General features: G+C 38.8%; 1 protein-coding gene across 1 annotated transcript; it reads right to left on the bottom strand.

Moving 5' to 3' along the window:
- Window positions 1-1,284: 1,284 nt before the first annotated feature.
- Window positions 1,285-10,458, bottom strand: LOC100231355 (homeobox protein CDX-4). The gene is made up of 3 exons (XM_002199202.5): window positions 9,882-10,458; window positions 4,769-4,914; window positions 1,285-2,326 (listed from the first exon to the last, which is right to left on the bottom strand). Exons 1-3 carry the CDS (start codon window positions 10,309-10,311, stop codon window positions 2,120-2,122), a joined length of 783 nt encoding a protein of 260 aa, XP_002199238.3. The 5' UTR covers window positions 10,312-10,458; the 3' UTR covers window positions 1,285-2,119.
- Window positions 10,459-18,631: the final 8,173 nt, after the last annotated feature.

Here is an 18,631-nt window from a genome sequence, read left to right as displayed (position 1 = left end):
GAGATTTTTTTATCCTCTGCGTCCTTCATGTATAGAAGGGCAACCCAGGTAGAGAGGCTGGTGGAACTGGGAAACTTCCTCTCCCAAGGAAAAAAATCTGGATTTATTTGACTGAAGAGCAGAGAAAAAAGGCTTGTGTGTGTCACATGTGCGTTTCTGTGCATCTGAACAGAACCAGCTCTGTGTGTGCATGCTCCACAATGTGTTCTTGCTCCTATAATGTCCCTGTGATCCCACTGGAACATCAGCGAGCAGATTTAGGAGATCCTGAGTTAAAGCCATGCAGGTGTAGTCTCAATTCCTCATTAGGCTGAGTTTTATAACTATTTATATACACAAGATTTTCTGTTTACAGTTTGTTTGCATTAGAATACACCCATTTCTTTGAACCATGTGATAGGAGATGACTAGAAAATGTATTGGGGAACCACCCACAAATTGTTTGCTGTGAGTAAGGTCTTAATCTATGCTACAGGATTTTTTCCTAGTTTAGTTTGAGACATTTATGTCTACAAAGATAAAATTCAGAATTTAGTTCTGATGAGTGTTATTCTTGTAACTTTCAACAAAATTACTTTCACGGAGTTACTCTAACAGAGTTATTTTAAAAATAAACAGGAAATCATGAGGCATATCCTCAAATTTGTTATCTAGTGTTTTGAATCCAGATGATGAGCACTTCCACAATTCTGCCCATGGTGTTCAGTGCATTATTGATGCTCACTGACATGAAGAAAAGCAGAATTTATTCTGCTGTTTCTGAGAGCAAGGGTTTGATGTTGCTGAAATAAGTGATACATGATTTTCATAATGCTGTTTTCTGTTTGGGTTCTGCTTTTTTCCCTTTTTATTACCTTTGCTCCCCTTGACATTTTCAGGAATATTAAATCTTCCCAATAGAGCTGTTTACTTCTATACTAGCAAAAAGGTCATCTTAAGAAATTCCAAAGAACAGTACTACTGAAGGGCTTGGGGATTTTTTTAGTGCTTTGGGTTTTCTTTCTACTTTTGCAAACTCATCACTTGTCTTTCAGATACCATTTCTACCTTCTCACCTGCCAACATGGAGCAGTAATTAAAGCAAACCCCTCTGTGATCATATCCTTCATTTGTGCTCTTTCAGGAGTGACCATGAAGGGAACATTTTTTTTGTGGTTGCTCAGCTGCAGGTGACAGCTTCAAAATACCTTCTCAGCTACTTTGGGAGAGTTGTTGCCTTCAGCCCCAAATAAATGTCAGGGAAAAAATCAGTGGTCTGAGACTGCTCCTGTTTCACTTCCAATGTTTAAAGACATCACACAAATTCTTTATTTCCTTTTGGTGATTTGCTTGTAGTAACAGTTCTGTTTCCATTCCATTTGTGCTCAGATTTTTGAGCAATAATATATGCAGTCCTAGAAAACTGAGGTAATACTTGTCTTCCAAATTTTCTGGCATTTCCTAAGGTACATGGGAAATTGCTGCATTTCTTACAGAGGAACAAATCTTGGCAGGTTTGGCATATTCTATATATGTAACTATTGCTTGAATACAATGCCATAGGACAGAGATGATCTGTGTTATTTAATTAAATGCAATATATTGGTATAGCAACATTTTTATGTTCTTGAGCATTTAAAAGTGTTTTAAATGGTTTTGCTGTTTTCAAAAAGTAGCATCCTTTTCAGTTCATTTAACTGTAAATATTTATTAATATCTACGGTTTCCTCTAATTATATAAATGGAACAAACCAAACACACCCAGATTGTTATATTTTCTGCAATAGGACTCTATTTTATATTCAGTCCTCTTAGTTTTCTGTGTATATGTATGATCAGACTAGAACTACCTGTACTGAATCTTCAGCTGTATCATTCTTTGTGTCAGTGTCTGAAGCAAATTACCTGCTAGCAAAGATACCAAAAGATGAATCTTAGCAGCACAAAGTCCCTGAGATTTTTGCAATAATTAAAATATTTTGGTTATAGGCTCAGATTTCCTGCTTAGAAATCAGCACTCTGTAGGCAGATAAATGAAGATGGTCCCCTGTGAAATTGAGTTTCCAAGGTGGGGAGTGGCAGTGGTGGAGAAATCCAGTCTTGCTTTTTCTTTTTTCCTGTTTTGTTTTTTCCTTTCTGTTCATTCTGAAACTATGACTTGATGAATGTCATTAGGCTGTAATCCATTTATTCCATGTGGTGGTGGGAACAGAGAATTTGACAGTTCATTTGGACTGAGTGAACCAGAGTCACTCTGAGCTGAGCCCCCACTGCCATCAAACTGCGAGATTTTCTTCTTGATCATTTTTCTCTCTTTTGCTCGGCGATTCTGGAACCAGATTTTCACCTGGGGCATTATAAATGATACCTGATTAATTCAAAGTGCTGCTCAACCTTTTACAGTAATCATAGCAATGGAAACATAGGTAGGTTCAAAAACACTATTTAAGAAATTCAAAACAGACAAACAAAAATCCATGAGGGCAAAAAGCCCCAAAGCTAAAACCAAACCAAGAAACCCTCCAGAAACAAAATACTGAATTTGTGCAGTGAAAAGATTTTGCATTATTCTGTATTAATTTTTGGCATAATAACAAATGGAAAATTGATTTTTTTCTTTCTTGATTTCTTTTTTCCTTGGGCCTGGTGTAAAGTGAACACACAGTGTTATATTTAGGAACACAGAAATCATTGAACTCATTGAGACTCAGGCCACAGGATTCATAATTTCAACTTTGCCATTGTCATAATTTAGGAAGCTGCAATTGTGGATTAATTGTGAAGATTTCTTTATTAGCTATATTACAGACTAATTCAAAGCCAAGTAGTGAGGGTTCTTTTTCTTCATTTATGTTGTGAGTGATTTTTGTGTGTGCATATACTCTTATTTATTTAAAGGCTTTGATTGTTTTTATTGTTGGAATATATATTTAAATATGTATTTTACAGATACATATGTACGGCTATAGTATAAATAGATATATCAGCATTACTTAGACAGTCAATTTCCCAGGTTCCTTGTGTGGGTGAAAGACTTATCTCGATTTTCTTTCCTTATGTGAAAGTGTGAATGAGGAGGAACTTCTCTTTGTGTTTCCCTGCTTGCTAACTGTGTTCTTAATTCACAGTATTTGTTACAGCCTTTAAGGTGTGTTGAATACAATACAATATAGAAATTTGTACCCTTGCTTTGTGTTAAAAATCTCAGTGGTTTATATTTATTTTTTACTGTCTCCCTGGTATTGGCAGGAAGAAGCATTTAGCTTTATCTGTCCTGTGGAAATGCTGATCAATTATGTATTTTGTCTATATTATATATGTGAAGGAACTTTACCAGGTAAAAATGGGCTGGCATTAGGAGCAGCAGCTCTGTAAAAGGAAACTGCTGATTTTCTGCAGGATCACTGGTGACTGCAGGCATGTCTGTGTTCTAAATCAGCCAGCTTGCATAGCATTAAGGTGGAGGTTGCAAATCTCTCATATTTGCAGTTCTCTGAAAATTTTCCAGTGCAGCTCTATCCTGTGTCTTTAGTCCATCCATGATAAACTTGGCTTTTGTCGTTCCTGCCTGGGAGCACTCACAGTCTGTGCAGTGCACTCTGTACTATTTTGATTTGGGACTGAGCATCACTGCACTAAAATATTTTTATAAAATCCCAGTGCTTGAGCCTAAAACACCAGTGATTGTATCTACATTCCTATGCTTCCAGCCTCCATTGGTCCCTCTCTATTCTATGCTCTTTCACAGGCTGAGTGCAGAATCAGAGGAAGCCACTGAAAGAGGAACATTTTAAGAGACCTGAATGTGTATATTTAGAAAGAACAAAAGCTTGTAAAATTCTAAGAAGAAAGATCTCTATTTAATATTTACCTCAGGGCAATAATCTGGTTTTTAAATGAGATGACTAATTCAGTATCACCAAATCTGCCCTTCTCCTCCAGCTGTAGCAGAACCATTGCAATTTTGGAGGCTTGGATCCAGCAGTTATTATTTCCACACACTGCAGAGCTGTACTTGGGAGAAGTGCTCTCCAACACAGGGGTTTTAGGGAATTCTCATCCTGAATTCCTGTAGTGTCTGTATGAACATGGCTAATGTAGCTGTGCCCTGCTCAGGAGCCTGGCTTTATCCAGGACAGAGATTAAAAATGTGCTAGACACGAGTGAAGGCAGAGCTACTCTCCAAGGGAGCAGCGATCCGAGTATGTGTTTGAACATTCCCTGGATGGATAGTCTTGCCTACACATATGTGTGGCAAAAAGAGATCCTGACTTGAAAATCCAAGGTTGTAAAACCTGCCTGAATATGCTGAAATCTGACAAAGGAAGAATGTGGCCTGTGGAAATTGTGGCAATATATTTGTAACAAAAAAACCCATAGATATTTAATTGGATTGAGTTTTAACTTTCCTGTCTTCCAGCTGAAATATATAAAATGCTTTGGATTTTTTGCTGGCCATTATTTGGTGGGGTTTCAGGAAGAAATAAACTTTTGAATTTTCTAACTCTTGGGACCATGGCTAAGATCCTGTTAAGCTGAAGTGTTTAAATTCCAGCTGGCTAGCAAGCTAGAAAGTAAGAATAACTATTTTTAACGTATAAGTTAACTCCTAATGTTGAGTTCCGTATAACTGGAGGGTTCTGTCAATTTAGCCTGTTAATACCTGTGGGGTTGTGTAGTGGATTCTCTGTGTGTCAAATGCAGAGAGGCAGGAGGTGGCTGCTGCTGTGTCCCCTGGCAGTGGCAGTGCCTAGGCACTGCGGGCACACCTGAGGGGTGCTCTCTGTACCTGTCTTTCCGAGAGTCCAAGGTTTGCTGCGAGTTCTGACTTCCTCCTGATTGTAATGTATCTGTTGCAGTGAAATTCCTTCTCTAATTCCAGTCTCTGGTGATCTGTGTAAACAACCCGGTACTTTTCTTTTGTTCTTGTTTTACCTGGTTAGAAAAGAAGGATTATTCATATATTGAATTTGATTTTCCATAGCAGCTTGCAAACATCTCAGGCATTTCCCAGACATTAATTAAACTACAGAATACTTGTATGGGATTGTTTACTGTGGTACAGAGGAGGAATAGAGGTGCAGGGTGAAGTAACAGAGTGTTGGTTACCATAACTGCCCTTCCCTCTTTATTTTCCCTCTCTGTAAACATATATTTAAATGTGAAGCTCTTAAGTGATAAACACCCTGAAGCATCTTAAATAATTCATAGCAGTACAGAATTGGTGCTGGCTATATTAATCTCAAAGGAGTTTCATTTCAGAGCTCACTGCAGTGACTTCTGTATCTGTGAGAACATAAATACCCAGGATTTCAAGACTGAGCCTCAGTCACAATTTGTGCAGTTGTACTGTGGCCTAATTCTTTATCTGAGTTTCTAAAAATTGCTTCTGTAGCACAAAGAGATGTCCTACTAGAAATGTTTTTCCTTTCTTGTGTGGCCATAGGATAAACTTAGAAGTTCAATAATAATTTAATGTACATTTTCATAAAGGTCCAGTCTTGCAAGGTGCTGAGTGCCTGTAGGATATTCCTGAGGGTACTCTGTGCTGGGCTTCCCTTTAGAGTTGAAGGTACTTGACAATTTGTAAGATGAGGCAATAAAATCTTGTAAAAGGATTTCAGGATCATCCTCTTTCTAATGTATAAAAGAAATATTCTTAGATATACCAGATAAATACTGTTATGAGAAGCATTACTAAATGTTTAGAATGCGTCTCTCACTTAATATAATTTTTAAGCAATTCTTCATGTAATAATAATCCAGAGAGATCAGTTTTCAACTTATTTGTTCTCCTTTGCACTTTCAACAGCCAACTAGATAGTTTTCCTTTTTTCTTCTGATCTTCCCAGTTTTTTTTTGATGTGAGTTTTCTGGGACAAACTGTAGGACAAAGACTCCTTTAAAGTGGTTCCCTAAAATCCATTGAGGTGTTAAGATGAAGCACACGCCACACAAAGGAGCGACAAGGAGATCTTATCAAGAACCCCTTTCACATTCAGAAACACAAGCCAATTGGTTTGGAATTTACAAGCCCTAAACAAATGTCAGACGCTTTCATCTTAGCAGAAGAAAAAGGGACAGAAATAGATGAAGGAATATTTTTTCCTCAGTTCTCTTTAATTTTGGACCGACACCAAGGATAGACTGGGATATTTTTATCTGAAGGTAGACATAACTGAAATAAGCAAATTAGGGATTTTTTCCCAAATCCTATGCCACTTCAACTTCCAGCATGGAAGATTTTCCTGCCTAAATTTGCAGGACTAAATCATTCAACTAAGTTTACTTTTTTCATGGTACAAATCTTTGGCTTTGAAATATTTGCCCTCAGTGATAGTTCTAATGCTAACAATAGTATAGATATTCAGGTTCCTTGTAAACTGAGGGCTTAGAGGGAATCTTTGAAAACAAGTTAAAATTCAACAAGGTTATTCCGGCCTCACTATAATCAGCAAATATAACCATGATTTGAGGGGGTGGAGAAAAGGAGTAGTTTTCCCCATTCCCCTTGGTCATAAAATTCACAGAGTATTTCTTCTGAAGACAATAAAGCTGGGAGAAGGCCTCTTTATTTGCTGTGAAAATCATCACCCTTTCCGGCAATATAACTCCTGAAGAAAAGAGGGAGAAGGAAGAGACAAGACTGCATATCAAAGCAAAGTGAAGTGTTAAAAGGGTCTGTTGCCTCAATATGACAGATAGGCCTCAAAACCTCAGACAATGTAGGCCAGTGGAAAATACATGTCACAACTAATTTACAAAGAAAAATAAATTAGCATTAAAGCAGGGGCCTGGCCTTTTTTCCTGCTATTCTGTTTTGCTTTCTGGCCATGTTTCTGCTATACTGTAATCTGAATTACTTGTACATCACAGCTTGTTTAAACAAAGACATAAAATGTGTTGACTATAGTTTAAAAAAAGTCCTGTGGCTGAGCTTGTAACATATGAAAATCATGTTGATCTTTTGTTTAGTCCTGTTAAAGTCCCTTCTCTTTCTGAGAAGGGTCACTCCCAGATGAAGTTTCAAAATCTTTTTCTAGGCCCTTTAGATACCTTTTCAGTAAGTTTTACACTTTGAAGGTTTTCTTGCTCTCAGAAAATGCACATCTTGCCCTGTTGATTACACAAAGTTTATAAAATAATTGGAAGTTCTGCTCCAGCATAACTGAAGTAGATGGCAGATTTTATAATAGGTTTTCATTAAAACCCGGATCAGACTGTCAGGAATTCTTTAGATGTTCTTTTGCTCACTTGGAGGGCCTGACTGGGAAGGTCTCTTTACCAAGCCCACTTTCCATGTTTATTTAAAAAAAAAAAATTCTTATTGCCTTGTGTATTTGTGTGTAATGTTTGTGTGTTTGAAGTAAAACCAGGGTTGCTTCTGAATATACGGTTATGGTCCTTTAGTTAGAGAATGTTTCATTTCAAATCACATTTTATCTGTTGAAAGGACAGAGTACTTCTGTCTTTGATCTTGTTTCATCTTGAAGATTGACTTTATCAGGTAAATTTTCATTTCACTTCACCTGCAATTGAATTTTGTTTTGTATCAAATGCTAAATAAGAATACTGAATCAGAATGTAGTGTATTTAATAGAGTCTAAACAGAGAGGAAACAATTCCCACAGACATTTCCTCACTCAAAATAATTCCCACTGTCTTTAGGACAGTATTTCAAGAGGCTCTCTCATCTAATTAGACACGTTGTGGTTTCTGTTACTCCATTCTGCTCACATACATTGATGTGTGTACGCACTGGTGGAGTTAAGGACATACATGTTTATGCATAGAAATGTATTTGTAGAGTTTAGGGCTGTAATTCCGCGATTTTAAAGCAATGAACTTTATTAAGCAGTGATAACATTGAAGGAGAGGAACCAGTAGCTACTTTGATAACCCAAATAATATTATGGCAATAAGGAAAAACAGCAAATGTGTTTCAAAGAGGGGTTATAATGGCATCAAGTCAGTTTTCTTCTAGAGAAAACACTGTTAAGTTGGTACAGAGCAGTGCATACTTTTAGCCTGGTCATTTATTTGAATTCTCTTCCATTTACCACAATTTATTTTTTTTTCTGTATCTGGATTAAAATTTTCGTGGTTTTTTTTTTTTTTTTTTTTTTTTTTTTTTAAAGATACCAGTGAAAGGCTAAATCTCTCTGGTACTTTTCTTGTTTTGCACAATTACCACGTTTGTGCTTTACTCTCACGATCTCTTTTTTTAAGGTGGGTTAATGCCTTGCCTCACTTCTGTGAAGTCCTCGGCTGTTTTTAACACTTCAAAGGATTGGGTTCTAGGAATGCACAGCCTCAGGACATGCAGCTGTTGATGGGTTCTGTTCCACCTGTCCCGAATGGTTCATAAAGTATTTCAGAATGTGTGTAAATCCTCTGTAAGCACTTTTGAGACTAGAGATTAATTTAGGCCCAAAACAGTGTCTCTGAATTGCAAATATATTTTATAAATTTGGACAAGTACATGAGAAACTTTTCAGGGTCTTCCAAGACTGTTCAATAAGTGCAAAGCAAGGATTTAGATTTTTGAGTGTGTTAAACTTTAAGAATGTTATTCTTCAAGAATGCCACACGTTGAAAATTCTGTGCCAACATGACACAGCCAGGGCTGCCTCATTGACAGGCAGTAGTCTCAGCTGAATTTGATCTGCACTCAAGTCTTGCATCACTTCTACACCTGGCAATCTCCAGTGATGTTAATGAAGTTACTGGGATTTACATGAGTATACAGAAGGGGGGAAAGCAGACTGAATCTGCCTGGCTTTGAAGGCCCTTGTAGAGGCTCCAAGTGGCAGGAGAGCATTGTGATATCCTAATGTTCACCAGCATTTTATATTTAGTAACAGACGCAAAACAATGGGTGCCTGCTTTATAATTAAGAAACAATTTCTAGGCTAATTTTGCTTCTCTGTAGCAACCATTTGAAGAAGGATTTTCTCTGAGGCTGCAGTGCAGATTTTCTGTGTCTTCTAAGATTGCTCCAATTGTAATTGCTCTGCTTTCTTTTGAGCATTTCTTTGATGCTCCCTAACACACACTTATTTCTTTTAACTTGAACAACAGATTTAGCAAACCTTGCTACACCCAGTTTCCACCTTGAGAATATATATGGAAACATTTATCTGGCAGGCAGCTTGTGGCAAGAACAGGCACATCAGAGAGTGCCACTTACAGAAAGGAGATTTTTAATTGTGTAATTGTGGAGGCTGAAAAATTCTGGCATGTAAGGAGAGTAAAACTGATGTGAAATTAAATGAAAAGGAAGCTTAACCAAGGAATTATGTGATCTGCAAACAAAATAGTCCATGCTGATTGTTTGGGTCAGATTGCTTCTCTAGGAATATTTGTGCTCACCTAATAAATCTGGGCAGAAAAATATGAAACACAGGAAAATTGCAGAAAATTGCATAATCACTGCAGTTAGATCAGAGTGCATGGTTTTCTTTATAATTATTGAGAAGCCTATAAGGTTTAAAAAGATCAACCTGATTATATATTGATATCTGCCCTGCAGCACAAAATAACTATGTAGTATTTCTGTCTGTAACTGTTAAATGTTGCTGCATTGCTCCATAACACCTCTATGCCTATCATGTTTATCACACAAAATGCTTTACAGATTGTTGCAACAGGGATTCCTGGAGCTGAGCTCCAGCCGTGTCTGACCACATCAGCCATTCCCCTACAGCTACCACAGCTTTTAAGCCTTTATGGGAGAAAGCGAAACTAGCACAAATTTAGTTAAAACTGCATTAAACAGCAGTAGGTTAAATAAATGTCATAATTGACCCACCAACCTCTGTGCTTCAAGTAAAGTTAATTATTTCTGAGCTCAGTGATAGCAGAAGATGCTTTCTGAGGCTGGAAGTTGAATTTGCACTCACCAGCAGTGTTGGTTTGCACCGTTTTCCTCATCCACTCATAAGAGCTGTGCCTTTGGCTGTTGGGAGAGATTTGCTGGGCATTAATTGTATCTACAGGAGGTAACCCCGCAGCAGCAGCGGGGTGCAGGGTGCTGTAATCAGCAGAGCTGTAGGAGCCCTGGCCAGGGGACGAGCCATTGATGTGGGCAGCGGGCACGGCGCTGGAAGGGCCTGGGCCGTAGGCGCTCCAGTCCTCGCGCTGGGGGCCGTAGTGGGAGCCCCAGGCTGGCGCCGGCTGCCCGTGGGTGTCCAGGGCTGGCACAGGGTGGTATCCCATGTAGTCGGAGTAGGCTGGAGCAGACACGAAGTTTTGCACGGGCAGGTTGTTGTTGGCCCTGGCAGATCCTGGGTACATGCTGGGCTCCTTCTCCAAGAGCGAGCTCACGTACATGGCTGTCCTAGACCGTAAACACGGCGTCACAACATCTTGTTCCTCAGTGTCTTCTTTTACTGCTCAAAAATATTTGAGTTTGGTTTTCTCTAATAATGCCACTCTGCTTGGAATCTTCTACTTCATCCTCTTTTATTATCAACTGTGTTACCAGGTGCTGGTGGTAATGGTTTACCAAGATCTTGTCTGACGTCAGCCCAACTGCCTGCCTCATAATTACATTTACATTCAAATGAAGGGCTGACCAACCCCACCTTGCTGCTGGTTCTGGTGCTTTCTCTTTCAGGGAACTTTTATCTATCCTATTATCCTGCCCTGATATTCAACAGGATCCCAGTCCTGTAAGATGATGCAACAGTTACTTGGATTTGTATCTTAAATAGTTAAGTAAATTGACGTTTTTAAGAAATTAGAATGGTAACTGTAATAGTAATGTTTAACATTCTTCTTGCCTGAAACCTTTATTTTGTCAGGTTATTACCAATCAACAAATAAATCTGTAACTCTCTTAATTTCTCATATAATTTTAAAAATCTCCTTTTTAGTCTTTAACGGATACAGTCAGTTTGAATAATTGTAATTCAATAACTTCAGAATATAGAGCACCTTGTAAACAGCATGTCTTGAGTATGAATGTCTCAGAAATGTTCCTCACATTGTTGATGTTTGTAAGTGTTTTTCCAGAATGGGAGAATTTAAAGCTCTGACTGTAAGACACATGTTCACACTCTCCCCATACAGAGTGATTTAAGAGATCCCTTCATCTGGTGGCCGTTGCAAACTGATAGATTTTAAAAAGCAGACAATAAATCTTCCTAACAAAGATGGTGCCAGAAGCACAAAGAAAATGACTGTAAAAAGTAGTGAAAAAAGTCTTTGATTAGGCCCAGGAAAATTGTTGGCTTCTGTTTCAAGCGAACTTTTATCTGCCTGAAAGGAGGCTGGTTCCTTCCTCTGAGGCTGCTGGCTATAGTCTGCTTTCCTTGGCAGCTTAGGCCAGGGAAATCAGCAGGGAGAGACATCTGGGTTGTTAAGTTTGTGAATCAGAAGTGCCCTGATGCTGCTCTGTGACACATGGATGCTCCCTGGGTCAATGTTCGTGTCCCTCTGAGAAAAATGATTCTGAAAGTGGCTTTATATCCAGTTACTAACAGCTTGTTATTAACATGAGAACTAAACCACACCCTAGGACTTTAGAATTGCCTCTCTAGCTTGTGTAGCTGCAATTTGTGGAGTGAACTTGCAGTATTTTTATTTTGGATGGGTTTCTTTGCAATGAGCTATTTGTAAGGGCTATGCTTGCAAAAGAGGTGCAAATTACAATGAGTTGTTTCCCTTTACAGAGGTGTGGGTTTTCATTCAGTAGCCTTTGTATTTTGACACTGCTTTTATTCACACATCCCTTCTAATTCCAGCACTAAAGGATTCTAAGTGTGTACTTACAGACAGGAAAGATATTCCTCTTCTCTTTAGGACTGGGCTTTTTGGGGAAAGAATTTTTACTGAGAAGTGTAGCAAAATCTTTGTAATTAATTTTGGTTCATTTAGAGAATTCTACATTAAGCATTGGGAACCTCAGAATGTTGAGGCAAGTTGCATGGGACAGTGCATGGAAAAACTAAGATCATCTGTAATTGGTGTACCCTTATAAAAATAGATATTACAAATAAATGGAAAAAGACTCTTATTCCCTTTATCTTGAAAGACATGGAATTGTAACACAATTTTTGAGAGCTTGCAGACTTTTTAGTACTGAATGTCATCCAAATTCAAGAAGATGTGTTTCCTATATCCTTGGAATATTTATCTGTTTGTGAGCACTATCCCCCAGTTAAATTCCCTTGTATTGCTGAGTGTTGTGCAGGGCTGTCAGAGGCAGATCCATAGGAGGGGAAGGTTTTGCCTCCATTGGCTCCATCTGCATCCTCTGACAGGGTATCCATGAGCATTGGCTGCTCAGAGATTTCAGCTCAGCCCTGTTGTTTGACTTCCCCCAAACATATCATTTTCACATCCCTGCGAATGATGTAATCTCATATATTGCAGTAGATGATGGGAACATTTTAAATCCCTGGTGTTCCTCTTGCTTCATGGGTTGTCTCTGCACATAACCCATAATTTCAGTATCACTTAATCATATTTTTTGTATCTCAGAGCGTTATCCTTTATTCTCTGTTCTTCTTTTATCTTTTGTTTATGCTCCTCCTTTCCCTTTCTTGTTTAGCCTGTTCCATTATCTGAATTTTCTTAGGTTCTATTTCGATTCTTTTCAGAACATAATTAGATCAAGATACTCCGATGGCAATTTGCTACACTGATTTGATATCAGCTAACAATAGTAAGCTTTGAATAAGGCATTTTGTTTAAAAAGATTTACATAGCAGGATAAGATTTCTGAGGAGGACTGCAGATTTTTAACACCAAAGTGAGAATAAGATAACTAAAATGGCAATGTTCAAATGATCTGCACCCAGGGTCTGGTATCTCCTATTTTGTGTAACAGAACAGGGTAGAGATATTAAAAAGGAGCCGTGCCTTTGCATGTTGTCTTGTAGTTTGAGGCTACCAAAATTTTGGGGTAGCTCTGTTTTCTGAGAGCTAATGGAGTGTTAATCCAAGTCTGCCTTCCCAAGGATCATCTTGTGGCCATGCTCAGCTCTTTCCTGCTCAGGCCCAGCATGTCAGCAGCTTCAGAGTCACAGAACCACTGAACCTTCAGTGCAGTAACTTAGGCTGCAGTTCCATGGACGTTTCGGTTGGGCATGGCTTTCAGGGAATACAAAAAAGAGGGGAAAAAGTGAACTGCCATTGCCTTGGACTGTGTGGGGGACGGCAGTGGGTGGAGTAAGGGTTAGGTGTGCTGCCTGTGTAAAGTGCTGGTGGAACATGGGCTCCCTCTGGACTCTCTGGGGTGGTGGGGAAGTGAAAACTCTTCTGAGGCAGTAGGCTGGACATCCAGAAAGCTCAGCCATGTGGAGTCTCGTATTTGCAGCATTTTCTGCAGAAACAGATCTGTGTGGCACCAGCAGCAGTAGTGCCGTGTTCCTTGGCAGAATTCAGAGAGATGGATTGCCAGGAAAACTGAACTCCAAGGTTGTTTTTCTTCTTCACCTGTTCAAATGCCAGGTGTAATTTATCTACTAAACCAGTGGCCATGGGAGTTGTCTCAGTGGTTGTTAGAGTGAAGTTTTATGTATGTTAAATCAAATGTACTTTGGGGAAGAAAATTTTCTAGTTTTCTAACAAGTAACAAGTGTGGTGCTCACCACTGGAACTCTAAAGTGTTTGTTTGTACAGGCAGTGGAGATGGTGCACTACTGTATAAGAGCTGTTCTAGAGAGCAATTCCACCCCAGTAATAATAACATAATCACAAACGTGCCATTAAGTGTTTTAATGACAGCTATTAAAACTGCAATTTCAGGACTACTGTTACTTTAAAACTTGCCTGTAGAATGATAACGTACATTAAAGGTGTTTACAACTCTGATAGTTTTTATTAGGAACCCTTACTCATAAAATTACTCTTCCTTTTATACGAGGATAAGAGGACAATAATCTGTCTGTCTTTGAAGCGTGAAAATGATGTGAAATCTCTCTTGTTTTGGAGAATCAAAAGGCAGGTGAGCCTGAATGTGCCCCTTTGTGGCTCAGGTGATAGAAATAGATGTTTATTTTCTTGCATCCAGATGACCACTCCAGTAAGACTGCAGGCTCAGGAATGTTCCTAGCCCATGGTTTTAGAGCTACATGCTTGCAATTTCACACTCAGGGCTTTGTTAGGGAACTCTGTATTACTGATTGTTCTAATGCAGTTTTTTGGAGGTGTCACTGACCCTATATTCAAGATAGGTTTGCATGCACATTAATTCCTCCTAAAATTCTTAGGCAGCAGTAGGAATCTTGAGAAAGAGGTGGCTTTTGCTTTTACTGAAACATCAACAAACACAAAGCTTCTGAAATGTTTATTTGCCCTTTTAAATTGGACTCTTTTAATATAAAGAACCCTACTTAGATCTCATTTTCAGGGCTTGAAATGCAAGCACGTGCACATGGCAGATGTGGCACACCTCAGAGAGATGAATGAGTGGTGCTGACTGAACTATTCTCACTTGCTGAACTGAATCTTCTGGGGAAAAGGGAGAAGTGATATAGCACAATTTCAGTTCTGCCCTGTGTCTCTGATCCCTACTGAGGATCTGTTTTTCATAAGAGAATAACAGAAGAAATAAAGATGCCAGCTGCCTGTGAAGCCTTCCTCAATGGTATTTGGTTTAATTTCATGCCCTGAAGTTTTGGTTGTTAACAAATCCTTTTGAGAAAAATGATGAAAAGTGGCTGGTAGAGAAACTGATTGTATTTACCCTTCTGTCTACCCCACTTCTGTTTTTCTAACTGCTGCTAATGACTTATTTTTAATTTCTAAATGTTAAAATGTGTTTTAATATATTACATGGATAAACTGCATCAGTTTTGCCAGGAAGGGTCTGAAGCTAAAGGAGGGTCTTAGTATTTTGAAATTGAAATTATTTAACTTCTGCTTCAAAATCAATACTGACAAAAAGAAGAGCATTCCTTACTGCTCCACAAGCAGCTTGAATTCAGCAGGAGTTACAGAACCCGTGTGTGAACCCCAGGGTAAATCAATTCTTTAGCAGAACCATAAAAATGAACAGCAGATCCTTGATTGCCATTGATTTGGTTCCTTCCTGAGCAGCACAGGGCTCCTGGGCCCTGAGCTGATCCCTCGTGCCCAGGTGTGGCCGGGTGGGACTGTTGGGTGCTCCCTGAGAATCCTGCAGGCATTATTTGGCCTGGGCTTTCCTGCAGGAGGTAACAAAGGAATCGATTGCCTTCCCTGTTTGCCTGCCCCCGCAGCTCTCTGCTGCTGGCAGCCTGGCATTTCTGCCCCACACATTTAACTCTGGGATTGCTGTCCCTGTAGAGTCTCTCCTGCCTTAGAGGGACTCTGTTTGTTGTGGCTTGGATGACCAAGAGGTGTATCTTAATTAATCCTCTCCATTTATTTTCAGACATTTACAAACAGCATTTTTTTAGAGAATCGAAAGAATTTGTGCTCTTTGGGTATGAAAACAGCTGATAAACATTTTCATCATAAAACCCATGCTTTTTTATTTTCCTGGTGAGTTTTGCACAGTATTGTGTCCAACTAACATCCAGTGCCATCTGAAATGTGACTGTGAGTAATTTTCAGGGATGTGTCATTTCAGTGCTCCTGGACCGCCCCAGCAAACCAAACAAGGGAGCTACAACAGAAATCTGCTTTTTAATATTTATGGTGACATCCACAATTAATGTATTTTGAAACTTCTCCTTGGGTAGAAGGTGACACATACTTGATGCTCTCTCCTGTGTCCCTTCATGATTGCATAACCCCTAAGCAAAAATTGAAGATTTTTTTAGAAACATAATTTTGAATTGTATATTTTGCTTAACTGCAAGAGGATTTGGTACAAGGTGCTGTTTGCTTGATTTTTTTGTACCATCTAGATCACAGTTCTAACTGGGAAACAGGGTTTAAAGTTTACTGAATTCCTCTGAAAATGGGATATTCCTTGATAGTTCTTTTAATCACAATTAGGATTAAGGGCTTAGATATTCCTGTGATGTAGCCTAAGGTATGCTTTTCTTCTTCAAGGCACTTCCCTAACAACCAATCAATCTTCACAGTACTCTGTTTTAGTGTCCTGAGTTTTCAGATGTGATAAAAGTGATGAGTTATTTGATATACCCAAAGTCAGGAAGAAAGTGAGTATTAGCCTGAGGATGGCACCAGTATTTCATAACCCACAGTACTGCACCCAAATAATTTCAGCTGATTTGTCTGCAGTTTTCTGTCTCTCTTATTTTTATTTGGACAGAGTACAGCAAGTTAACAGCACTGCACAGGCTTCTTAGAGAAAAATCACTTCCTTTGGGGTTTGGTGGGCAACTGTTTAAAGGATTAGAGCCCATTGGAAATACTTAACTGGCGAGGTTGCTGAGAATTCTTACCAAAAAATCGAACTACTTAAACCAGCCACTGGCATAACTAGAAGGTTAATAATCTCTAAGGTATTGCCCTGGTTTATAGATACTGCTTTTGGAGCAATAAATTTTAACCTTTGAACATGTGCTTCTGCAAATAAAATCCAGCCTTATTTTGTGTACTTAACAACTTCTGATTGGAAACACATAGCAACCTATAGCAAGCATGCTTTCAGCAAACTGGAGCAGAAATGAAGCAGATCTTCAAAGTGGTCACTTATCTTCCTCAATAACTCTTCTACATGTAAACAAGATAAACCAGGTCGTTCTGCCAGATCCCACTCTCTTTGAATGATGTTTAAATAATTTTAAAGAGAACGATGTTGTGTTCAGAAACATTTCTTAAAGTTCTTCCTTGAAGTAGAAATTTCCTTTTAGAAATGTTAATGTGAAATTAAGCTGAGTCATGAAAATGTGATTAAAATAGGTAGCTGAGTACTTGATTCTGTGGAACCCTGGGGCCAGGCTTCTGATCACTTGGCTAGAACTAGGTCTTAATTTATTGTATATCAGTGCAAAAGTCAAAGTTTCCATCTGTGTTCTTACCTTTTGAAAGTCTAAATCTGGATTTTTAAAATTGGCTTTTCTCTAGTCTGCGGGCAGTGTGAGGATGCTTTTCCTATTGAAGCTTTTTGAGTCTCTGTTAAGTTAAATATCTGTGTATATGAGAATAAAACCTCTAACATTTCCCTCTGCCAGCACAAGGGCTGTGCTGTGTATTTCCAGTGGATTCCTCCTTTGGGTAGACCCAATGGCTTTTTTTTAGGAGAGCAGTTTGTTTGCAATGCTCATTGATGAGGATGGGAAATCCCTTTTGTTCCCACGTGCTCTTTGCCATGTTCCTCTTCTCCTACCATGTGGAAATCAGTTGGAGACTTTCTGTTGCTGAACTTTGAGTTGCAGCTTCTTCCTCTCCCCTGTTACCTGTGCTGTTGGCAGCAAATGGAGCACCACTGTGACAGGAATAAGTGGGACTTTTACAATTTTACAGTGCACCTTCTCCTTTTCATTGAACTCTACCATTGTTTAGCATTGTCCTTCTTCCAAACAAAATGATGAATCCAATTACTCAGTAGTGAAAGCTGCTGGCTCCCTGAACCATCCTGCTCTTCCCATGCTCCTCTAATTTCTCTACACTCTTTTACCATCACTCTTCTTTTAAATTTGATATTGCAATTCAAGAACAGATTAATCATGATAATCTGCAGGTTCACTTCCTGCAGTAGCTGATGCACATTGCAAAATGGTTATGAAAAAAGGTATTTATTTTAATGCTCTTTATATACAAAGTAATTTCACATCACCAACATTTTGATACTCTAATAGTACTATTTGTTATAATTAAAAAACAAACCCAAGAATGTAGTGCCTAAATGACTTAATGCTCCTTAGTCTTTTTTGCAACAATGACAGAGAGATTTCAGGGGATACCTTGATGGAAATTACTGAGGATAGGCATCCTACTTTTAAACTGCTTGAAACAATGAGGGTATAACTTCTCAAATTACTCATGTGCTCTAAAAATTTTCCCTTTGCAGACAAAAGTTCTGTGCATGCAACTGGGAATCATACTGGGGAAATAAGTATCCAGAGTATTCTTAAGTACTGATTACCTACCAATTCTGCTTAGTATAGAAGGGGTCAGCCCTTCAGGAATTGAGACCCACATGAAAAATGCTGAGAACTTTATTTTAAGTGAAGTGTTCTGTTTTCTTTTTCTTATATTAATTTGGCTTCTCAAATTTTATTAGTGTCACAATAACTCATAAAACTGGACTAGATTTAAAGTTGGTTGGATGCAGTTATTGCATCTTTATTCATGGACTCTGCTGTCTCATGAAATGCAGTCACTTTTTGAAACACTTATGCTTTTTAAAAGGACTTCTGCCCCTCTTTGCTCTTTCTTTTAGGATCCAAAATGAATCTGACATGAAGTTTCTTTGTCCAAAAATGAACTTGGGCCAAGATTACCAATTCCAAAATGCTTTCAAAACATTTACAGTAAGACGGAAGAGTGCCTGTTTATACCAGTGTATGGAGCATTGGAAATCATACCTGTCAAACCCCAAAAAATTCCAAAAAGCTCATCCCTGACCTTTGCCCTTAACATGTAGTGAGTGCAACCACCCGGCTCCAGACTTTCCATCAAGCGAGACAAAACACATCAGCCAGGTTTGCATTTCTCAAGATGCATGTGTAAAGTCCACAAGTGGGATCAGTACATGGAACCTGTGGAGATCAAAGGAGCAGGAATATTCTCTTTTCCTGAGGGC

Source organism: Taeniopygia guttata, chromosome 4A (genome assembly GCF_048771995.1).
Source record: "Taeniopygia guttata chromosome 4A, bTaeGut7.mat, whole genome shotgun sequence".
Lineage (NCBI taxonomy): Eukaryota > Metazoa > Chordata > Aves > Passeriformes > Estrildidae > Taeniopygia > Taeniopygia guttata.
This window is presented reverse-complemented; position numbering and strand designations above follow the sequence as displayed.

Coding starts and splice junctions, on each gene's coding strand:
- LOC100231355 (XM_002199202.5), bottom strand. CDS start 10,311: ATGTACGTGAGCTCGCTCTTGGAGAAGGAGCCCAGCATGTACCCAGGA. Junction 4,915..9,881: donor GGTGCAAACCAACACTGCTG/GTGAGTGCAAAT, acceptor TTTTCTAACCAG/GTAAAACAAGAACAAAAGAA. Junction 2,327..4,768: donor TTGGACTCTCGGAAAGACAG/GTACAGAGAGCA, acceptor ATAATGCCCCAG/GTGAAAATCTGGTTCCAGAA.